Source organism: Prinia subflava, chromosome 8 (assembly GCF_021018805.1).
Source record: "Prinia subflava isolate CZ2003 ecotype Zambia chromosome 8, Cam_Psub_1.2, whole genome shotgun sequence".
Classification (NCBI taxonomy): domain Eukaryota; kingdom Metazoa; phylum Chordata; class Aves; order Passeriformes; family Cisticolidae; genus Prinia; species Prinia subflava.
Genome location: NC_086254.1, coordinates 6744141 through 6766131, shown reverse-complemented (window position 1 = coordinate 6766131; position 21991 = coordinate 6744141). Strand labels below are relative to the sequence as shown.

Genomic DNA, 21991 nt, shown 5'->3' with positions numbered 1-21991 from the left:
GACCATAGAGGCGGCTCGGCGGGGCGGAGCGGCGCGGGGCTGGCGGCGGGGCGGAGCGGCGCGGGCCGCGCGGGGCAGTGTGGGCCGCGGGCGGTGGGATGTCGGGCGGCGCGGCGCGGCGGTACGTGGCGGCGGCGCTGGGCCGGGCCCGGGCCCGCGGGCCGCCCCCGCTCTGGGAGCCGCCCCCCGCCCGCCACCTGCGGGCTCTGGGCACCGGGGGGGCAGCGGCGCTGCCACTGCTGCTGCCGCCCCGGCGGCACCTCTCGTCTCGGTGAGGCCTGCGAGGGGTTGGGGTGAGGGTAGGGGGGTGTTTGGGAAGGGGGTGTTTGGGGGTGATTGGGAGGGGGTGAGGGCTCGCAGGGCGTGTTTGGAGTGAGGGGAGTTGGAGAAGATTGGGGAGGAGCTGGACTGTGGTTGGGGTCTTTTGAGTCACTGGGGACTGGGAAAGAGTTGGGGGCTGTCAGGGCAGAGATACTGGAGAGGAGGGATTGGGCTAAAGGGACAGCTGGGTGAGGGTGTCCAGGGCAGTGGGTAAAGGAGAGACTGGCAAAGGGTGGAGGGCAGAGGAGGGAGTGGGGCTGGGCAGCTCAGTGCATATGGGGCTCTTGTGGGGGGTCTGAGGGATGCACAAGGTGGGGAGCAGCGTCCCCCTGGCCTGGGGGCCGCTTCAGCCCCTGCAAACCCTCCAAGCTGCCTCTCTGCTCCCAGGAACCGTCCCGAGGGCAAAGTGCTGGAGACCGTGGGGGTGTTTGAGGCCCCGAAGCAGCACGGCAAATACGAGACAGGCCAGGTAAGGGGTTCTGGGGAGACAGGGATTGTCAGCTGAGGGATTTCCTGCAAGGAAAATCTCAGCAGCAGAAGGCTGGGAGTTTCACAGTTCGGTGCTCCTTGTCTGTGCTGTGTCTGCAGTTTGTCAGTCATCTGACAATAGCAGCTTGATAAGCATCTGCAGCCCAACACAACTGTTGTATAATGGCATTTGCTCCACTGGCCTCACTTTGGGGTTTTCTCCCTCAAGGATCCAAAGAGACAATCAATGAGTTTGGGAAATAAGAACTAAACTTGTAGTTCCTGTCCTTAACACTCTCAGATCTGTTTCTGAGCAGCCTCTGCTTTCTGCTGCTTTATTTTATTTATTTATTTATTTGTTCTGCATTACTGGTTTAGCCCTTCCTTCCCTTTTATGCAATAGAGATGACGTGGATTTCTTCTCCCATCCCAAACTCTTTGTGTTCCCTCTTTCTGCTCTGCATCATCACAGTGGTGATTCTCCCTGCATCCCCACCCCACACATTAAACCTTTTGTAAACGTTTGTAAGTTTTACCTAAGATAACAGATTTTGAAAATAATTCAGCTGCAATTGTTTGCTCTTTCCAGCTCTTCCTCCACAGTGTGTTTGGCTATCGAGGAATAGTCCTGTTTCCCTGGCAAGCCAGGCTGTATGATCGGGATGTGGCTTCTCCTGTCACAGAAAAGTAAGGCTCTGAGGGTTTGTTCTGGTTTGTGTTGTTGGATTCTTAGATTTACATTTTGTAGTGAGTTTCCTATTTTGGGTAAACAGTTTTTTTTAAGGAGGGGCAGTAGCATGGGTCTGTTTGCATGAGAGCAAACCAGGAGAGGTGCCTCAAGAGGAGATACTTCATTATTAAGTACTGAGTATTAATTAGAGACACGATGGAAGTATAAAGGGTGAAAGTATGTGGAAGTATGAAGGGTGAAAGTGTGTGTATGGAGGAAATAAAAATCAGTTAAAAATTATGCTCGTGGCATTTTGTATTCTACAAAAGGACCCTTTTTGAGTTAGATCCAGGCTCCTGTGGTACCAGCTGGAGGCTGCTGTAGATTGCCAATGAGTTGGATTTGTCACCTTCCTCCTCAGTTTCAACCCACTAAGCCAAGTTCATCCTCCTTGAGCTGCTGTTCAGTTCTCTCTGCTCTTGCATCTTTTTTCCCCTGGCCTGTGATGAGTTGTGCTGGGAAGGAGTGAAGGATCAGAGAGAAAATCAGAGGGCAGTGGGAATATCCACCCCAGAGAGGAGCCTGCACTGAGCAGGAAAAACCTCTGAGCTGTTGTGCCTGTACCAAACACCACTGATGGTCATCTCAGGCTGTCATTGTGTGGGTGGCTCACGGGGCTTTGGTTTGGGTGCAGCCAAATGATTACAGGCTGTGAAATGTGTTTTTTTTTAAAAAAATAAAATCATTGTTTATAAGTGCTTGGTCCTGGTAATGAGAATTTGCTGCCATCCTGTGCTTGAGCTCAGAGCTTTGCTTTTCCCTTTAGGGGCGAGAATGTGGCAGGCCATGGTTCCAAAGAGGTCAAGGGTAAAACACACACTTACTACCAGGTGTTAATAGATGCCCGGGATTGTCCACATATAGTAAGTAATGAGTAATCTTGGTATTGAAACTTGAGTATCTTCTCCTACATGAGTGGTTCAGAGGGGCAGCACTGAAGGAAAATTACTTTGGTGGCTAACTGGATTGGGTAGGAGTTTTGGATAAATTTGTTCTTCAAGGCATATTTTCCCTGAGCAAGACCATCTGGAATGTCATACGACTGTTTTGTGGATCATGTTTCCCCTTTCCAAGCTCCTTTTCTCCTCCTGGAGCTGTTCCCACCCTGTTGCACACAGGTCATTGGGAATAGGGGCTGCAGCACTGAAAATGCTCCTTGCTTGTTTGAGTGGGGAGTTAGCCCAGAGGAGTTAAATGGAGAGAAGTTCTGAGGTGAATTGGTTAAATGAAATAAACATTACATGCTTTATAAACCACACTAACGAGTAGAAATATGACTGGAAACTGTCCTGCAACAATGCACACAGAAAGACATAAACCTCCCTGTTTCTCAGTCCCAGAGATCACAGACAGAGGCAGTGACGTTCCTGGCAAATCATGATGACAGCAGAGCCCTCTATGCCATCCCAGGTGAGTGAAATCCTCCTGCAGCCTCTGCTTGTGGTGAGGTGAGGTCAGAAAAGGCTTCAGCTCCTGCCAGTGAAGCAGCAATTCCTGCAGGACATTCTGTAGTGGATCTGTCCATGGCTTAGGGCTGTGCTGGAGACAGCAGAGTGACTGAAGTACAGGAAGCCCTTTGGAGAGCTGGAAGTTGGGCCCTCTGTGATCAGGCACAGCCATGTCTGATTTGAGCTCTTGAGACACAGATCCCATACCAAGTTCTATATGGGCTGTTCTACTTTGTCATCAGGACAGTTGGATTTATTCCTGTCCTGGGCATTTCCTGCCCAGAGTGCTGTTGGAGCAATGCAGGCACTTTGCAGGGCAGTGTGTATTTATCAGAGGTGTCACTCCATGAAAAATCTCACGGGGTAACACTGCCAAGAGTTATTCCTGGCACGTCTCCTCCATTCTTCCTTGCAGTTGTGATATTGGCTTTGGCTTCTGCTGCCAAAGTCCTTTTGTTCTCACTAGTGTGGTCAATTTTTCTGCCAGGAGACTTCTGAGCTGCTCTTTGCTGGGGAAGTTCCATGGCCATTGGGGTTTCTTTTTCAGGTTTAGACTATGTAAGCCATGAAGACATCCTTCCCTACAGCTCCACTGATCAAGTGCCCATCCAGCATGAGCTCTTTGAGAGGTTCCTCATGTACGACCAAACAAAAGGTAAATTCTGGCTTCACAGGGAATGCTTGCAGTGCTCTATAACAAATACCAAACCCCATCATCTTGGATATAGTATAAAAATCATGTCTAGCTCGGGGTTTGTTACAGTGAAGCTGCCTTTGAGTGTGTTTTTTAACCATGTGAAAGGAATTGTGTTGAGGGGAGAGCTACAATGTTGCCTCTCACCTTTCCGTCCCCACAGTCCCACCTTTTGTAGCAAGGGACACTCTGTGTGCGTGGCAGGAGAAGAACCACCCCTGGCTGGAGCTCTCAGACGTGCACCGGGAAACCACGGAGAACATCCGTGTCACTGTTATCCCCTTCTACATGGGCATGAGGGTGAGTCTGTGCTGCTCTGGTAACTCTGCCATTTGCTTCACTAACTTGTTTTTGTCAGACCAGTTTGCTGCCTGAAGTTACCTTCTGCTCACTGAACAAGTGACATTGAACCTCAGTTGCCATTTCGTTCTCATGGGTATAAACATGAAACTGTTTTGTCATATATTTTTGGAGAACAGCTCCTGCATAGTGGCTTTTGCTGGTTATCAGTAGGATGAGAAATAACCTGTAGTGTTCTGCACAGCAGTGCTAGCAAGAGATTGGGGAAGGCTTTTGAATTGGTCCTGTTACTGCCTCAGTCATGTGAGGTGACACTGGAGCCATCACTCTGTAACAACAGACACATCTGTTATCCTGCCCAGTAGTTGCCTGCTCATTTCCTGCCTCTGGTCTGGCTTAGAGGGCTTGGCTGAAGCCTTCTGGATTTAGCTGATAACCACGTGCTCTCTATAGCACAGAACTTTGTGTGGAAACAACTCCTGAGTGGGGGAGCTGGGAATTCCCACAGCAGTTTGTGATTTCTGAGCACAGCTGCTGGGGACCCTGAGCTGTGGCAGATGCACATTTTGGTGTGGATTTGTAACTTTTGTAGAGTCCAGCTGATGTTTGTCAGAAAAGCAGGTGCCCAAAGGCAAGGAAAGGAGTGTTTCTAGATATGTAAAAAGTGTGTAATTAACACAGAGATGAACCCTGGGGGTTGTCACGAGATCCTTGCAAATCTCCCACCTCATGATTACTGCAGAGCAGAGCCAGTGCCAGGCTCTGGTGGTGGAAGGTCTTGGAGAGCAGCTGTCTATGCTCATGTGAATTGTCAGGCACGTAGTGAGAGCCCCAGTGCTGATGCTGTGCCGACAGCTGAAGAGGTTTTTGGCACCACGTACCCAAGGGCAGCTGCTAAAGTCTTTTGTTTCTCTTGACAGGAAGCCCAGAATTCCCACGTCTACTGGGTAAGTGTCGTTTGTGTCACGAACAGCTAAAGGGAAGGAGTTTATTTGCTGTGGCATCACTGCAGCGTGATAAACTCTGAGGGAGAGCAGCCCTTGCCTGGCAGCTGTTTCCCAGTATCAGCTGTAGGTTATCAACTGGTTGCAGCTCTTGATAAGAGTCTCTCTTGTGTCCAGTGGCGCTACTGTATTCGCCTGGAGAACCTGGACAGTGAAGTGGTGCAGCTCCGGGAACGGCACTGGAGGATATTCAGCTTGTCTGGCACCTTGGAAACAGTGCGGGGCCGTGGGGTTGTAGGAAGGGTAGGTACCAGGCTGCCTTTTTCCTTGGGAAACAAAACCCCTTGCTGGAGCTCTCTCACTTGGTTGTGTGGATTTGCCAGTAAATTGCTTAGTGTGCACTTGGAAAAAATAGATGGAGTGGGAAACGGGCAATGAAAAAAGTCAATTCCATCTGTTGCTTGTCTGCGTGAACTGAAACTTCACACTGAGGATGGTGCTAAATGACTGGTGGTTGGAAAACTGGGATAATAATGGGATTCTGGTGGTTGGAAAACTGGGATAATAATGGGATTCTGGTGGTTGGAAAACTGGACTAATAATGGGATTCTGGTGGTTGGAAAACTGGACTAATAATGGGATTCTGGTGGTTGGAAAACTGGGATAATAATGGGATTCTGGTGGTTGGAAAACTGGGATAATAATGGGATTCTGGTGGACAGAAAACTGGAATAATAATGGGATTCTGGTGGACAGAAAACTGGAATAATAATGGGATTCTGGTGGACAGAAAACTGGAATAATAATGGGATTCTGGTGGACAAATTGCTGTGTAATTGGCAGAAGTGCTGGGGTGTAGGTCTCTGGTTGTTTTTTCCGTGCTGTATAAATTTCCTGTTGATGCCTATCTGTGGTAGAATTGCTGATGCCCAGTGGTCTCTTGTCTTCTCAGGAGCCAGTTTTGTCCAAAGAACAGCCAGCATTTCAGTACAGCAGCCACGTCTCCCTGCAGGCATCCAGTGGTCACATGTGGTAAGAAGTCCTTATTGCTGCAGCAGTGTTTTGGGTGTGGGACCTCCCAGCAGCAAGCTGGGGTGCACTTTGCAGCCTGGGGTTGTGCCTGAAAGCTGGGTGGACTGGACAGGGCACAGTTGGTAGCTAAAATTTGATGAGCTTCTCTCTAGCTGTATCCTAGTTAGTGATAAAATGATCTGTTGGTTCTCTGCACCAGGAGGGCTTCCAGGATAATTTATCCTCGTGCTGTGGTCTGTGCTAGAGTGGATTTAAAGACATGGAGCAGTTTTCCCTTTTTGTCCTTGGTACAAGAGCCAAGGCCTCGTGCTGGAGATTCCCTCAGCAGCAAGGATGTGTGCTCTGGTATCTCCTTTCTTGAGAGAGGATTGGGCTTTAACTCCATCCCCGTGCACTTCTGTGTCAGGAATTGCCATGCAGGGGTTTTCCCAGTTTAGACCAGGGAAGGCCTTCAGTCCAAAAGGTGTTTAAGTTTCTTCTTCTGTAAGTGCAGGGAGAGAAGTGCCCAGCTGAGTTGTTCTTTTCCTGTGCCTTGGGGTTAAAGCAGCTTCTCTTTATTTGCCTTTTGGCTGGATTAGCACATTTAGTGTTACCTCTGTGTGGACAAGGATTGCACAGCCACCTCTTGCCTTCTGTATGACAGGTCCTTCTGCATTTTTTTGAGGAAATCTCCTTCAGAGCTAAGTTGCCTTTGAGTTGGGAAAAGCAGGAGAGCAGCTCTTTGCATATAGTGTGTACCTTGCTTGCCATGTGAGGTGTTTTGAATTCCCTGAATGGATGCCCTGGGGAATAAAACCAGAAGGTGTAATAGTTTTTCCCTCTCTTCATGCATCCTGAAGACAAAGAGGCAAAGGTTCTGCAGCTCAGAAGCTGCTCAGCTTGACTTCTGTTTGTGTCCTCTCTGTCCTGAGAACCCGTTAATTTATCTCCACAACCCTTTTGTCCACGTTGTGTTCTGCAGTACAGGCTGTAGTTCAGATGTAACAAATGGTACATTTGTTCAGTAAACAAATGGTTGTACCAGGACAGGAAGGTTCAGTTCTAAATGCAAAGCTGAAACTATTCCAAATTACATCTGTGATGGGATTTCTTAATGTCATAGACAACAAATGGAGCTCCTGCCAATACAAATCTGAATTTGTGTGTAATCAGTTTGTAAAAATAGCTCAGGTGGCTCTGTCTCCTGGGGTGTGGGTGTTAGGTAAACACTGCTGCAGGTGCATGGAGGGTGCTTGACTACTGTGGGCTGCAATCATCAGAGCTTTGTGCAGGAAATGTGTTAGGGATGTGATGTAAAACTGCCCAGGAGTCCTCCATAAACGAGTTATCCTGGCAGCAGATGTTTGCAGCAGAGCCCAGGTCCCTGCTGCTGGAGCAGCCTTGCAGATGGACCCCCAGGATATGGAAGAGCTCAGGTCTTACCTTCTTGCTGATGCTTTCTAGGTGTCTCTGTCCCTGGCCTCTGCGTGATCTGTGCCATTATTTTTGCAGGGGCACTTTTCGATTTGAGAGGCCTGATGGCTCCCACTTTGATGTCCGAATCCCACCCTTTTCCCTGGAAAGCAACAAAGATGAGAAGACCCCTCCCTCTGGCCTTCACTGGTAGATCAGGTCGAGTGCCCAAACCCACGGAGGCCTGTGTGTGTTGTAGACCTTCGCCTCCCCTTTATGCTGCAGCCAAGAACACAGAGCTTTTAAACATTTTAAACCATTTTTGTTTTAACTGTTGTCTGCCAGGGAGGCTTTTTTTGGAACTTTACTACTGGCTCTCCTCTCAGGCTGCTTGTAAAACATAAGCTGTGTTCCAGGTCACCCTTCCCACTGTGGCACCTGCTGGGTTTTTGGGGCTGGGGGCTGTAGATCTGTGCTGCTGCAGAAGACTGGCCCCCCTCAGCAGGCCTGGACCCTTTCCAATGTGTTGTGACTTCTCTGCAATGTGAGGTTTCTCTAATAAACTGGCCCTTCCAGTTGTAACCAGTCTTCCTTCCTCAACCAAGGCCATGGCTTTGCATCCAGCCTGTCCCAGCTTGCTGCTCCCCCTGTGTGAAGTCAGCCCAGAGTTCTTGCTGCTTCAGAAGGGGCTGCTCCTCCTTCAGGGAGCAGGAATGTGAGCTCAGCTTTCCTGCAGTGCAGCTGCTTTTTGGGATTCAGCCAGGGCTGGAGCAGCCTGTGAGCTCCACTCATGGCACAGCTTGTCTGGGCTTTGTGCTGTGATACAAAGCCCATTTTTTTTTGGAGAAGAGGGTGCAGAGGGGACAAGGTAGGTGACATGTGGTGCTGTCACAGTGTCCTGTGCCTGCAGAGCACCAGGCTGTGTGTTGTGATGGTACAGGAGAGCTGAGAGGAGCCCTCCCTGTGCCAGGGCTTTGCCTTGCTGCAGGGATTTAGATCCCAGCTGCTGGAGGGTTCTCCCCTGCTCACGCTGTGGCTGCACCCATATTTCCTTGGTAGTTTCTGCTTTGACAGGAATGCTTGTTTTCACCTGGAATGCTGTCAGCCAGTGAGGCAGTGCTTGGCTCTCTGCTCCTGCTTGCTCTGCTTGGCAGGTTGTGATTTTTTGGTGGTGTGTGTCTGGAGGGCCCTGCAGGGCTGTGCAGGTCAGAGAAATCCCTGTAAGATGACAGTGCATGGATGTGTGGGAAAGCCAGAGCAGCTCTGAGGATTGCAAAGACCATCAGCCTTCATGGTGGACCCTTCTGGCTGTCTCTGGGTTTCCAGACTTCTGGGTGACTCAGAGGCTTTGTGATAACCCTAGGAAGAGAGTTTCCAACCTTCCTCCTTTCCCTAGTCTTGCTGAAATGACAAGGTGTAATTAACTCACGGGATGTTTTCCTTGATTTAGAAGTATCCTAGTTATCCCCTCTTCCCTGGAACCCCCTCTCTGAGCAGCCTGTTTGCCTTTGGCTCTGCAAGGCAGAGCTGTGGCAGTGCTGTAGGCAGACAGCCTTGGGGGGAGACTCTCCTGCTGTCCCACAGGCAGTGGATTCCTGTTTAGAGAGACTTAATCACTGCAGTGTTTATCTGTCACCAGTCTCTTCGATTTTGTGTCTTCCTTCCTCTCAGGTAGTACGTGCTCATATTTAGAGATTCAAAGGTTTAAACAGCCAGTCTGCTTTTAGGGGTAGCAAAGGATCCCTAAAGACCATTCACAGCTGACAACCCCACATTGCTGCTGTCATGCTGATTTCCTCTCAGGAGGAGGAGGTGGGAAGATGCCTCAAGTTCAGAGGCAGCAGGAACCTGTAAGAACCTGCTTTTCCCTTCCCATGCAGCTGCCCTGCCTCTCTCTCGGGTTGCTCCAGCTTTACTGGCGATTGCAACACCCCTGTGAATGTTTAACCGCGCTGCTCACCCACGCGTTTCTGGGGTGCTGCGGCTCTGACGCCTCCTGTAACCAGCAGAGAGCTGCGGCCCCAAGGGATGGAGAGATCCCGGGGCGGGGGCTCTGCGCGTTTGTTTGGGGCGATGTCCCGTCGGGGCTGAGGCCTCTGTCTAGGAACGGACATTCCTGCCCGGGTAATGATTGGCGGGACCGAGGTCACCGCGGTGACAGAGCGGGCACGGCAGGAATGTTTCCACTCCATCGGGCTTTGCGGAGGGAGAAGCGCCGACCCGCCCCGGCGCCAGAGGTTCGGCAGGGCCTTTCCCCAACTGCTTCATCCCTCAGGCCCCTTCCCGGGGCGCGGCCGAGCCCTGTCCCCCCTCTCTGTGTAAATATCTGTACAAAGAACCAACCAATAAAGCGCTGAACGAACGGCTCTGCCTCCCGCCCCTCATTGCCCAGCGGCGCTACGGCCACCAACCCCGCTGCTCTTCCCTCCGTGTCCCGGGGTGGCTCCCTTGTCCCGGGGGGCTCCTTCTCCCCGGAGGTGCTCCCTTGTCCCGGGGGGCTCCTTCTCCCCGGAGGTGCTCCCTTGTCCCGGGGGGGCTCCCTTGTCCCGGGGGGTCTCCCTTGTCCCCGGGCTCGGTCCCGGTTCCGTCCCCTCCCTCTCAGCGCACGTGGCCGCTCCGCCGCTCCCCGCCGCGCCGGAAGTGACGCACGGCGGCAGCGCCGAGGCGGTGGCGGCGAGGCGGCAGCATGGTGATGGCGGCGGCGGGCGCGCACCGGCCCGGGCCGCTCAAGCAGCAGAACAAGGCGCACAAGGGCGGCAAGCACAGCGGGTCCTCGCAGCGCCGCGCTGGAGGTGAGGCGGGTCGGGCTCTCCGCGGGTTCCCCGCCTCCCTCGGCCAGCCTGACCGTTTTCTCCACCCCCCTCCCTTCAGGCCGCGTCCCCGTCAAGGCCCAGCCCCGCCGGCGGCTCCGCGACCTGAACAGGGTGGACCGGCGGCATCAGGCGCTGCAGCTGCGCCGGCAGCGCAAGGAGGCGGTGAGGCACCGGGGAAACCGGGCGCGGCCGGGCCGCTGCTTGCAGGGGAGCGGGGAACGGCTCGGTTCGAATCTCTGCCGGTTCGAGTCTCTGCCGGAGGGGGCTTGAGATGGATCCGGGGGGGGTCTCGATGTGGGCGATGCAGCCGAACCCGTTTGGGTCTTTGCGGGCGAAAGGAGCGGGTGCCAGGGCGGGTTCGGCTCAAGCGGAGCATTACTGGACCGGGCGGTTCGGGCTGCGGTGTGGGAGGATCTGTCCTTGATGCGGGGGCGGGAGAGGAGCCGGCTCTGGGCTGCCACTCACGCTGTGCCCTCGTGGCCGCAGGTGCTGGCGGAGAAGCGCAGCCTCGGCAGCAGGGATGGGCCCCCGCACCTCGTGGTTGTGGTGCCGCTGCACAGCAGGGCTGCAGCCCACGACTCCCTGCGCCTGCTGCAGAGCCAGGACTCGGCCCTTGTCCGTGCAGATGAGGGCACAGCTGGTGGCTTTGCCCTCCTCTGCCCGCGGCTCAAGCAGCGCTGGCGCTTTGTCACAGCCCAGGCAGGTGAGGAGGCGTTGGGTTGGGTTCTTGGTTCTGGTGCCTCTGCAGCCCCACTAACGGAGGTGTTTTGGGTGCAGGGGATCTTTACGCTGTCTTAGACCTTGCCAAGGTTGCTGACTCGCTGCTGTTCATCCTGGACCCTGTGGATGGCTGGGACAGTGCTGGGGAACACTGCCTCTCCTGCCTCTTCGCACAGGGGCTCCCCAGTTATGGTAAGAAAAGTTTTGGGTTTTTAGGGGTGCTTAATGGAGATTTACTGTCACAGTAATCAAACTTCAGGGCTCTGCCAGCTTCAGTGAAAAGAGACTTTTTCTTATGTTGAGGTGGAAGTTCTTTCATTTGAGTTCATGGCCACTGCTCCTTGTCCTGTTGGGCACCTCTGAAAACAGTGAAACTCCCTTTGCACCTTGTGGTGTAAATCTGGCCATCTGGGCTGCTGCCATCCCAGTGTTTGGTAAAAAGGACATCAGAAGGTTTGGGATCTGATCCTGAGCTCTGCTCTCTGCTCTCAGCTCTGGCTGTCCCGGGAGGCGCTGACCTGCCCCCTAAGAAGAGGATAGATGCCAGGAAGAAGCTCTCCAAATGCATTGAGAAGCGTTTTCCCGAGGCCAGGCTCTTCGCACTGAACACGGAGCAGGAATCCTCGCTGCTCCTGAGGCACCTCAGCTCCCAGAAGCAGAGGCACTTGGCTTTCCGGGCCCGTCGCGCTCACCTGCTCGCCAGGGCTGCTGAGTTTGTGCCCAGCCAGGACAGCGGCCTGGTGGGGACTCTGAAGGTGTCCGGCTTTGTGCGGGGACAGCCCCTGGGTGTGAACAGCCTGGTGCACATCGTGGGCCACGGGGACTTCCAGCTCAGCCAGCTGGATGCTCCCCCTGACCCGCTCTCCTTGAACCCACGAGTGGTTAAAGGGCAGAAGAGAAGTCAGGACATGGAGGTTCAGGTGTGTGGGGTGAGAACTTTGCCAGCCCTCTTCAAGGTTTCTAAACTTTCATTGGAGAAAATACAGCTGGGGGTGTGTGGGTAAGGAGAGGGGAAAGGGAGTTTTATCTGTGTTCTGCTGCTGGGCTGAGGTTCTGTGCCTGCAGTGTGTAATGAAAGTTATGTCACAACATCATGAAGGGAGTTTCACCCGAGACTGATTGCAAGCTTCAGTTAGGTGTGTTCAGATCTAAGAACTCTGCTCTTGCCCTTCAGGATGACTGTGGAAATGGTGCTGATGAGATGGAGGAAGATGTCAAGGTCCTGATGAAGGCAGATCCAAGCAAGCAGGAGTCTCTGCAGTCAGAAGTGGTTCCCGATCCCATGGAAGGGGAGCAGACGTGGCCCACTGAAGAAGAACTGCAGGAAGCAGAGGGTGAGCAGAAGCAGTCGTTCTGTACCTCCTCCTTGTCCCTCTTAGGAGGATTGTTAGAAACTTCTGTCACCAGGGTGGCTGTGAAGAAACATCTTAGTTGGGCTGGCTTCCATCCCCTGTCCCATCAGGTGGCCAGCAGGCTGTGTGTTTGCCTGGAAAGTTAGCAGATTTTGGCTGTCCTGACAAATTCTGTGTGGAAAAATACCAGTGCCAGTCTAGATCTGGTTTTGGCTGTCCTGGTATAAAGCTAAGATCTGGTTTTGGCTGTTCCTGTATGAATCTAAGGTCTGGTTTTGGCTGTCCTGGTATAAATGTTGCTGAGGGAAAGGAGAACTGTTCCTGTATTAACCACTGGTGGGAATCCTGCAGATTCTCTGAAGGCCAACAGGAGGGTGGTGAAGGTCCCCAAAGGCACATCCAAGTACCAGGCTGCCTGGATTGTGGATGATGGAGAAGAAGGCAGTGAGAAAGATGATGATGATGATGATGATGAAGATGACGACATGGATGATGATCTGATGGAAGAGGCAGTTTCTCAGGTACCTCCAAGAGCTGATAGTACAGGTGATCTCTAGGCTATTGTTGCATGTTCTAGGAAAATTCTGTCCTTCCAACTTATTTTTTTATGCCAGGGTGTGATGCAGAGCCAGGACTTGCCTGGATTTCCACTGTTAAATCCCCTCATGTATCACGTTGCTTCTTTGGCCTGTTAAACCCTAAAATGATGGGTTGGGGTCCCAAATCCCACCAGGGGAGCACACTCAGGGTGCCAGTGCTGCATGCACAGCTCTGTGTGCTCACAGGCTCTGTGCTGCCCTGTGCCAGGAGGGGGAGAGCAGTGAGGAGGAAGCTGGGGAGGAGGAGAGTGAGACCATGACCGTGTCCGAGTGCCTGCGGGATGAGCAGTACGACGAGAAGATGGAGGAGGATGAGCAGATGCTGGAGAAGTACAAGCAGGAGAGAATGGATGAGATGTTTCCGGATGAGGTGGACACGCCACGGGATGTGCCTGCCAGAGTCAGGTAAGAAATGGGAGAGGAGCTGGAAGGTGCCTTTCTGTTTAATTGGGTGAGGAAGCCTGTGATGTCTTAGCCGTGGTGTCTGAACCTGGCTGAAGGACTCTTGTGAAGACTCTTTTTGGCTCTGAGGCTTCCAGAGCAGGCACCAGTTGGCAGGGAGAGCTGGGTCCTGACTTGGGAGAGGGAGGAGGATGGCCCTGAGGCAGGGACAGGTTCTTTAGGGATTTGGCTGCTGGTTTTAGTTCTCTTTGCACTAAGATTATTCCTGAGAGCTAATGTTTGCTCTGCTCCCTTTGCCCTCCTGAAGGTGTGAGACCCTGCAGACCACAGGTGGTGGTGAAGGATGGAATTCACCTCAACTGGGGAAGTAATTTCTCTTTCCTGCTCTCTGTTCTCAAGGTTCCAGAAGTACAGGGGGCTGAAAAGCTTCAGGACTTCTCCTTGGGACCCCAAAGAGAATCTTCCAAGGGATTATGCCAGGATCTTCCAGTTCCAGGACTTCTCCCGAACCAGAAAGAACCTCTTCAAGCAAATAGAGAAGGAGGAGACTGAAGGAGCTTTGGTAATTCCCTTTTGCTGATCTCTTTCCCTTTTGTGTTCCTTTGCTCCCAATAGGGGTGACTTATCAGGGAGGTGGTTGGGTGGATCTTTTCAGCCAGCAGACAGTTTTCTCCTGGATTCCCTCCCTAATCCAGGCACATCTTCAGCACTTTTTTTTTGTTGTTGAGAGAAGTGTTCACAACTGCTCCTGTCCTGGCAGGTGGGCTGGTACGTTACACTTCATGTCTGCAATGTCCCTGTCTCGGTGATGGAGAGCTTCAAGGAAGGGAAACCCCTGGTCCTGTTCTCACTGCTTCCCCACGAACAAAAGGTGAACAAAAGGGATGATACCTTGGAGGGGTGTGCAGCTCCTGGTTCCTTCAGGCTGCATGGCTTGGGGAGGGTGTGGCTGCAGAGGGTTGGGCTGAAATCTCCCCACATTGCTCCTGTTTCAGAGCAGTCAGAGCATGCAGAAGCTGCAGGGGGATTAGGATAAAGTGTCTGAGCCTGGCACTGGTGACCAGTGACCTTTAGGGACCCCATTTTCAAGGACATTTATCTCTGGTGCAATGTCCTGCTGCTTTCTGCTGCCCACCATACCCTGCCAGCAGCCCCTCACTGTGCTGCCTCTTCCAGATGTCCGTGTTGAACTTCCTGGTGCGTCGGCATCCGGGCAACAGCGAGCCAGTGAGGGCCAAGGAGGAGCTGATCTTCCACTGCGGGTTCAGGCGCTTCCGAGCATCCCCCCTGTTCTCCCAGCACACCTCAGGTTTGTCAGGGACTGGCTACAGCAGGAGTGGGAGTGGGAATTCTGGAGCAGGAAGCCTGTGATGTCTTAGCCGTGGTGTCTGAACCTGGCTGAAGGATTCTTGTGAAGATTCACTCCTAGGCTCTGAGGCTTCCAGGGCAGGCACAAGGTCATGGGGAGTAGAATGGCTTGGGAAAGGTGGTGCACTGATCAGGCAAGGTCCAGGGTCCATGCCAGAGGATCACCTTCCTTCCCAGATATTCAGTGCCAGCAGAGGAGGGGTGTTGAACAGGGAAGGATGAGCTCTGGGGTTTCCCACAGCTCTGAGGACTGCTCTTGGCCTGAACTCAATCATTGCTGTTCTGTCCTAGCTGATAAGCACAAGCTGGAGCGTTTCCTGCGCCCAGATGCTGCCCTGGTGGTGACTGTTTACGCTCCCATCACTTTCCCACCTGCCTCCGTGCTGCTTTTCAAACAGAGAAGTAATGGTGAGTTGATAAATGCTGAGGAGGTGATGTCTGGGAAACAAACTGTCCCCATGCCCTGCTTACAAGTGCATCTCTCCAGAAAGTATGACTGGAAAAAGCTGTCCCCTCCTGTGGGGTTGCTCTGGGCTTGCAGCCCTTCAGGGAAGGGGTTTGGGGTGGGGAAGGGGTGATGGAGGCATCTGCCCTGGTGCATTGGTGACTCTGCCTGGCAGGAATGCACGACCTCATTGCCACGGGCTCCCTGCTCTCCGTGGACCCCGACAGGATCGTCATCAAGCGCCTGGTGCTCAGCGGCCACCCCTTCAAGATCTTCACCAAGACGGCTGTGGTGCGATACATGTTCTTCAACAGAGGTACAGCTGGTCTCTGCTGGGAAAAGGGGTTCTGGAAGCTCTGTCCCTGTGGTTATGTGGGTGCAGCACAGCCTGTTCCTTACCTGCCTTTTGTGTTTTCATCTCCAGAGGATGTGATGTGGTTCAAGCCTGTGGAGCTGAGGACAAAGTGGGGACGCAGAGGGCACATCAAGGAGCCCTTAGGTAGGTTTGATTTGGTGTTTTCTCTCTGTTGCTGGCATGGTGTAAGAGACTGCTAATGGCCTCTCCTGCCCTCTGCCTAGGGACCCATGGCCACATGAAGTGCCACTTCGATGGGCAGCTCAAGTCCCAGGACACGGTGCTGCTGAACCTCTACAAGCGCGTTTTTCCCAAATGGACTTACGACCCTCACGTCCCGGAGCCCGTGCCGTGGGTGAGGAGTGAGAGCGCGCTGCCAGAGCAGGAGGTGGAGATGGAATGAGCCTCCAGCATGGCTGGAATTTGTGCCTTGGCTCCCTGGATGCTGTTCTTGGCCCGTGCACTGTGAGGACAGCACTGATGCCTTGGACGTGTTACTGCTGGGGTCTGTACAGGGGCAGCTGCCTTGCCAGCTGCTGCTCAGGTACCAGCTATAGCTATTTATTTTAATGGAATATGTCAAAAATGCCTAAGTGCCTCTGTCGTGGTGGTGGCCAGGAGGCTGTGTGCACCCCTTGAAGTGAACCCCCTGGCCCACTGGGATTGTTTTGGTCCCTCATGCTCTGCCACGTGGGGTGTGGGGGGATTTTGCCGTGTGAAGGAGTTTGCTGGCAGTTCCTGTGATGCTGAGAAAGAACAGCCAAGTAGCAGCTGGGGAGGGTGACTGAGTGCAGCTCTCTGGAGGCCTGGGCCAGGGCAAGGCAGCTGGGGAGGGGAGAACAGGCAGTGCTTTGTTTCCAGGCCCCCCACAGAGACCAATGCCAGCTTCCCTTGTCCCTCCACAAAAACTCCCAAACGTTTGGACTTGATCTGTTTTTAGTAGCACACAAACCACTGCACAAATTCAGAGTTAGGTTTTCATTTCTTGAAACACCACTCCATCCTCATTCAGCTTTCCCAGAGAGGTCTGTGAGCCAGGTCAGGGATCTCAGGTCCACATTTCCCCCACAAAGCACGATGCAAACGTTCTGCACGTCCCGGGGGACTGCCTGGAACTGCTCCGAGAGCACGGCCGCCAGTCCCACGCCTGCAGTTGGCTCAATCAGCAGCTTCATCCTTTCCCACACTAGCCACGTGGCTCGCTGTGGGGACAGGGCAGCAGCTGTCAGCCCGGCAGCCAGCACAGGCTGCTCCAGGGCATCCCTGCAGCTCCCTGGGAAGGGAGGGCAGAGCTCCCAACAGCCCTTTCCAGCTGCAGACAGCGTGGGTGTCACAGCTGCAGTGGTGCACAGGGGCTTGTGCTGCTCTGGGAGTGTGTTGGGGTGAGAGCAGAGGGTCAGGGCAGGGATGGAGGCAGCTGCCTGCTGGCAGCTACCGTGAGAAGGGAGCTGGGAGCCTTTACCTTGATTTCTTCCTCTGAGACTGTCAGGACATCATCAACCAAGTCCCTGATGATGGGCCACGTGTTGGGACCTATGCTGGTTTTTACTGCGTCTGCGATGGTGTCCCGTGGGTGGAGGTTGGGGGTCAGCTCCCCTCGCACCTTGGACTGGTAACAGTCATCCACATTGCTTGGCTCGGCAGCAAACACCTTCACATCTGGCCTCAAAGCCTGGGGACAGCAGGAGGAGCCACTTGGGTGACACCAGTATGTGCCTGTCCCCTGTTTCTGTGTGTGCAGGGGGGTAAGCAGGCCCTGCTGCTGCTGCCATCCAGACCCCGGGCACCCACAGACTTTCACTGCAGGGTCTTTCTAAAGTTAAAAATGCTGCCTGCCTTGAGAGTCCTGCCCTTCCCACAGGTTGATTCATGGATGAGCTGTTGCCTACCTTGATGGCGACTGCTATTCCTGCAACCATTCCTCCACCTCCAACAGGAACCACCACTGCATTGACCTGGGGTGCCTGTGCAGAATGGAACTGTGAGGGCTTCTGACACTTTGTGTCCCCCTTTTTGCTGTGCCCCTGCAGGGGCTGGGCTGTGCATTTCTCTCACCTGCTCCAGCACTTCCAGGGCGATGGTGCCTTGCCCTGCGATCACCGCCGGCTCCTGGTTGGGGTGCACCAGGACTCCTCCTGTCTCCTGGACAACCTTGGATGCTGTCTCTGCTCTGGACTAAGGGAAAGCACAGCAGTCACCTCTCACTCTGGCTGGACAGTGTCCCTGGCCTGTCTCCCCTGTGCATTACCTTGTCACTGGGGTCACACGGCACCAGTGTGGCACCGTAGGCACGAATGGCATCTTGCTTACACTGCGGGGCTGTTCGGGGCACCACGATGTAGGCAGGAATCCCTGTGGGATGAGACAGGAAGTAAATCCAAGAGCCCAAAACCCACAGCAGCCAGTTCAAACTGCAGGAGCAGGCAATGCCTTGCCTATGCCAGCTCCGCCATGGCTTCAGGAGAGAGATCTCCATCCTCTCCGACAGAACCAGCTGTGCCTTTAGCGGTGCCTGCCTCTCGGAGCTGGGTTGGAGGTCGGGGGTACGGGTTTACCTTCTGCCTGAGCAGCACAGGCCAGTGCCTGCCCGTGGTTGCCGCTGCTGTGTGTGACCACAGCGCGGGGCCGCGCCCGGCCCGTGCGCTCGCTGTCCTCGACGAGGCTCCGCACCGCGTTCAGGGCACCGCGGATCTGCGAGCAGAGCACAGCATGTGCGTGCTGGGCTGAATGTCCTCCTTACACCATTCCCTCAGCCCCGGGCAGCGCCGCGCAGGGCGGCAGGAGCTGGTGGCTATCGGCGGAACTCGAGTCTCCCTCTAGCAAAAAGCGACCTTTGCCCCGGGGATTCGCACTGCCGCCATCCCCGCGCACCTTGAAGGATCCGGTCCTCTGCAAGAGCTCGCACTTGAAGAGCAGCCTCCTGCCGGCCATGCGGTCCAGCCCGGCGCAGGTGAGCAGCGGCGTGCGATGGACGCGGCCCCGCAGCCGCCGCTCCGCATCCCGCACCTCGCCCAGCCCCGGCCGCGGCGCGGCCCCGTGCGCGGCCATGTGCGCGCCCCCGTGAGCGCCTGCGCGCGGCCGCGGCGGCGGTTTGTCCGTGCGCGGCCGCCGTCGGCGCAGCCCGCCCCCGGCGCAGCCAAGATGGCGGAGGGGCTGGAGCGCGTCCGCGTCTCGGCCGCCGAGCTGCGGGACATGGTGGCGGCGCAGGCCCGCGCGGCCGGCGGCGGGCGAGGTGAGGGGCGCCAGGGGCACCGGCGATCCGCTGTTGGGCTGTCCCTTCCTCGCAGAGGCACCTGCCCGCGGGCGAGCACGGCCCCGCGGCCGCGCTGCCCGGCTGCGCCTGGGGTAGGGCTCGGGGCAGCGCTGCCGCCCCGCCGGCGCCGGCACGGGGCTGTTCCCGGTGCACCGAGGACGGGCGGGCTGAGGGGCGGGCGGCGGCAGCCGGAGCGGCTTTGCCCCGGCATGATCGGTCCCAGCCCCTCGGGGTCCTCCGGGCCGAGCCCCCGGTACCGGCGGAGGTTCGGGGCTGCGGCCGGTGCGCGGTCCTGACAGGGAGAAAGTTTAGGGAACGCAGCGGCTTTGGTGGGTCGTTTAACCGTGCGTGCTCCGGCCTGGGCTCTGTAACGATTTTTTTGTGTAAATACGGTTAAAGGAGGGGGAGAGAAACGTTACCGGGTTGTGAGCAGGGGGAAAGGCGTCTTTGACTGCGAACGGTCTGGTGGCAGAGCAGGGCTGCTGGGGACGGCAGCTCCTGCACCCACTGCAGGCGGGTCACTGCTGCTGAACCTGCGGTGATACAACTTTACTCTTGCTGCTTGTGCTCAAGCCTCGTGTTGTGCTTTGCCTGTGCCTCGTGGGCGCTTTGAGGCAAAACCTGTTGCAGGATGGGATTTGTAAATGGATCAGGCCAAGGGCTTGGTCAGCTCTGCTAGACTTTCTCATTTTCTACTCTTATTCTGTGGTTTCCCGTAAATATTGATGCAGATTTTCAGACCTGCCCTGAGGGTGACAGGCTCTTTGCCTTGACTTTACTGTTTGTCATGGTGTTATTTGGTCCCTAGGAATAACTTCCTTCTGTCCGTTTTTCCCCAGAAAACATGAAGGAGGTGAAGGAGCCGAGGCACCGCAAGGACAACAGGCGCCCAGACCAGGAGATTTACAAGCCTGGCCTGTCCAGACTGAGGAGCAAACTTGTGTCACCAAAGCAAGAGACCTCGGAGAAGGAAGGGAGCAGAGCTGAGGAGGACAAGGAGGAGAGTGCTGGGGACAAGGACTCTGTGGGAGTGGGAGCTCCAGCTGTGGATGACTGGGACAAAAGTGATGGCCCTAAGCAGAATGGTCCTTCACAGGAAAAGGAAGAAACAGAGACCAAAGGCAGCTTGCAAAGCCAGGAAAACTCATCCAAGCAGCCCATTGTGGATGAGTGGTGTCCAAAGACCCCCAGGAGAACCAAGAAACCGGACCAGCAGATCTACCAGCCTGGGAAACGCCTGCACTCCGCTGCTAGAGAACCCTCCCTGCTGTCAGCCAGCGAGGAGATCACCAGGAGGATGGAGCAGCTGAAAGTCGAGGGAGATGAAGAGACTGAGAAAGGTGCTGGAAAAGACAACAACAGGAAAATTAAACCGAGCAAGGAGGACAGAGAGGGGAGCCAGGCAGGGGAAGCAGTGAAAGCCTCCAGGGGGGATAAAGGGAGGCGAGCAGAGCGAAGTGACAGGGTGAGGAGGATGGGGGACGAGGTGCTGCCGGGGAAGCCGGGCTCCACCAAGCGCTACTCCCGCACGGACAAGCGGCGGAGCCGGTACCGCACCTGCAGCACCAGCTCGGCTGGGAGCAACAACAGCACGGACGGAGCCCTGCTCGTGGATGGGGTGGAGAGGAGGCAGGAGCGTGCCAGGGAAAGGATACGTCCTAGGAAGCAGCTCTCTGTGTCCTCCACCGACTCCCTGGATGATGACAGGATCGATGAGGCGGAGGTGTACGTCTCCAGCAGGAATTCAGACAGGAGAAGGCATTCGGAGCAGAGCCGAGCTTCCAGGAGCGAGAGCGAGTGGAGCAGCAATGGCAGGGAAGCCAAGGGACCCTTTCGAGTGAAATTTGTCAGCAGGACCACGAACAGGGACATCAGCTTGGCAGATACAGATAAAAAAAAGTCCCTGAAGGCCTTAGAGGCTTCAGAGGTGAGGAGCCAGAGCAAGGAGCCCCAAGGGAGGGGCCGTGGGATTCTGTTCCTGCCTGCCAACACGGACCTCTCTGCCAGCTCAGGGGGTGTCCCTGAAGCCACTCACCCCGGGCCCAGGCTCCTGCTGGGCGGGGCTGGCAGCAAAGGCCCCCGGAGCCGGGGCCGAGGTGGCACTGCCCGCCGGCTGTGGGACCCAAACAACCCGGACCAAAAACCCGCCTTGAAGAGCCAGACTGCTCAGCTTCACTTCCTAGACACGGATGATGAAGTGAGCCCCACCTCCTGGGGGGAAGCCCGCCAGGCCCAGCCCTCCTACTATAAATTCCAAAACTCTGACAATCCCTATTATTACCCTCGTGCCTCTGGGCAAGGCCCCCAGTATCCCTACGGTGGATATTCCCTGCAGTATCCTATGGGTCCAGCCAACGGGGTGTACCCAGGAGCTTATTACTCTGGGTACCCTGGCCAGGCAGGGCAGTACCTGTGTGGCCCTCTCCCCCCTACTCCTCTGAGCCCTGAGATGGAGCAGCAGATGAGGAACATGCAGCAGCAGGAGCTCAGCAAACTCCTGCGTGAGGCTGGGAACCAGGAGCAGCAGCTCAGCAACCTCTTGTCCAGAGACCGCATCAGCCCGGAGGGGCTGGAGAAGATGGCCCAGCTGAGGTTCGTGGGTGGGCTGTAGAGGGGGGAGTGAGTCATTTCCAGGGTGAAATACAGCAGAATGGTGTCTCCTTGGGGAGCTCTGTGTCTCAGTGGCTGGGAGATGTGTCACTGGGTTGCTGGTTTTTGATGTGCTGGGTCTGTTTGTTGTGTGCCAGTGGTGTGTGGGTGGTGGAAGGAAGCTGTGGGTGAGGATGGATGTCACTGCCCTGGGCTGGGAGCTAAGCCGTGGCTTCTTGCGCTTTGCAGGGACACAAAGGAGCAGGACAAGCAACCTGCTGCAGATTTTTGGCTCTTCTGGCTCTTGCTGGAGCTGATGTTTCTCAGTTCCAGTGGTCTCAGTGTTTGTTGTCAGACTTCTGCTTTCTTACCTGTCCTTGGTGTGTGCTCAGGAGGCATTTTGTGTGTTCCTGGTGCTGGCAGTGCCTTTCCAGTGCTGTGTAGTTTTGCTCTTGATGCCACTCAGCATGGTGCCACTTCAGTGGGAGTAGCCTGGTGATGCCAGTCTGTCAGGAGAGAAGTTGCTCTGGGGCATTGTTAACATGGCTGTAACAAGTTTCTGCTTGGCATCTTTCACATTTACTTGTGGCCTCTATGTCTGCAGGGCTTCTGTGGAGGCTGATTTTCAGAGGTGACTGGCAGCAAATCTAGCAAGTGAGCTCATTTCAGGGCTTGCTCTGTGGACCGTGGGGTGGAATATGTGTGCAACTGAAGCAGCACTAGAGGTTTCAGGTCTTCTTCATGGTGCTGAGGTCACCCAGAGCTG

At 55.0% G+C, this 21991-nt stretch overlaps 4 protein-coding genes and 2 non-coding genes across 8 annotated transcripts in view; 5 read left to right on the top strand and 1 right to left on the bottom strand.

Annotated features, from left to right (window-relative positions):
* The first annotated feature begins 46 nt into the window (after positions 1-46).
* On the top strand, positions 47-9691 carry POLDIP2 (DNA polymerase delta interacting protein 2). Its single transcript, XM_063402615.1, has 11 exons — positions 47-271; positions 709-790; positions 1379-1476; positions 2286-2382; positions 2854-2929; positions 3515-3622; positions 3825-3961; positions 4882-4908; positions 5083-5208; positions 5858-5937; positions 7429-9691. The coding sequence occupies exons 1-11, from the start codon at positions 99-101 to the stop codon at positions 7541-7543; spliced, it is 1119 nt and encodes a 372-aa protein (XP_063258685.1). The 5' UTR covers positions 47-98; the 3' UTR covers positions 7544-9691.
* Positions 9692-9958: 267 nt separating this feature from the next.
* On the top strand, positions 9959-15971 carry TSR1 (TSR1 ribosome maturation factor). The gene is made up of 15 exons (XM_063402605.1): positions 9959-10121; positions 10201-10304; positions 10629-10845; positions 10920-11054; positions 11355-11782; positions 12037-12196; positions 12566-12735; positions 13022-13218; positions 13615-13777; positions 13976-14086; positions 14392-14524; positions 14875-14991; positions 15204-15344; positions 15453-15527; positions 15608-15971. The coding sequence occupies exons 1-15, from the start codon at positions 10016-10018 to the stop codon at positions 15784-15786; spliced, it is 2436 nt and encodes an 811-aa protein (XP_063258675.1). The 5' UTR covers positions 9959-10015; the 3' UTR covers positions 15787-15971.
* LOC134554458 (small nucleolar RNA SNORD91 family) lies at positions 13266-13356 on the top strand. Its single transcript, XR_010081253.1, has one exon. It is a non-coding gene; the product is annotated as a small nucleolar RNA SNORD91 family (small nucleolar RNA).
* On the top strand, positions 14572-14664 carry LOC134554460 (small nucleolar RNA SNORD91 family). The gene has a single exon (XR_010081255.1). It is a non-coding gene; the product is annotated as a small nucleolar RNA SNORD91 family (small nucleolar RNA).
* A 375-nt stretch (positions 15972-16346) lies between the features above and the next one.
* On the bottom strand, positions 16347-18463 carry SRR (serine racemase). 2 transcript variants are annotated; one of them, XM_063402610.1, is made up of 7 exons: positions 18255-18463; positions 17939-18074; positions 17632-17735; positions 17439-17558; positions 17273-17347; positions 16846-17055; positions 16347-16585 (listed from the first exon to the last, which is right to left on the bottom strand). In XM_063402610.1, exons 1-7 carry the CDS (start codon positions 18429-18431, stop codon positions 16388-16390), a joined length of 1020 nt encoding a protein of 339 aa, XP_063258680.1. In that variant the 5' UTR covers positions 18432-18463; the 3' UTR covers positions 16347-16387. The 2 variants fall into 2 exon arrangements, with proteins under 2 accessions (XP_063258680.1, XP_063258681.1); XM_063402611.1 differs by lacking the exon at positions 18255-18463 and having other exon boundaries at positions 17439-17553.
* A 19-nt stretch (positions 18464-18482) lies between these two features.
* SMG6 (SMG6 nonsense mediated mRNA decay factor) overlaps positions 18483-21991 on the top strand; it is a 104173-nt gene continuing 100664 nt past the window's right edge. For both annotated transcript variants that reach the window (XM_063402604.1, XM_063402603.1), the window contains exons 1-2: positions 18483-18615; positions 19476-21228. In XM_063402604.1, coding sequence (XP_063258674.1) covers positions 18525-18615; positions 19476-21228 — 1844 coding nt within the window. In that variant the 5' untranslated portion in view covers positions 18483-18524. The remainder of the gene's footprint in view (positions 18616-19475; positions 21229-21991) is intronic.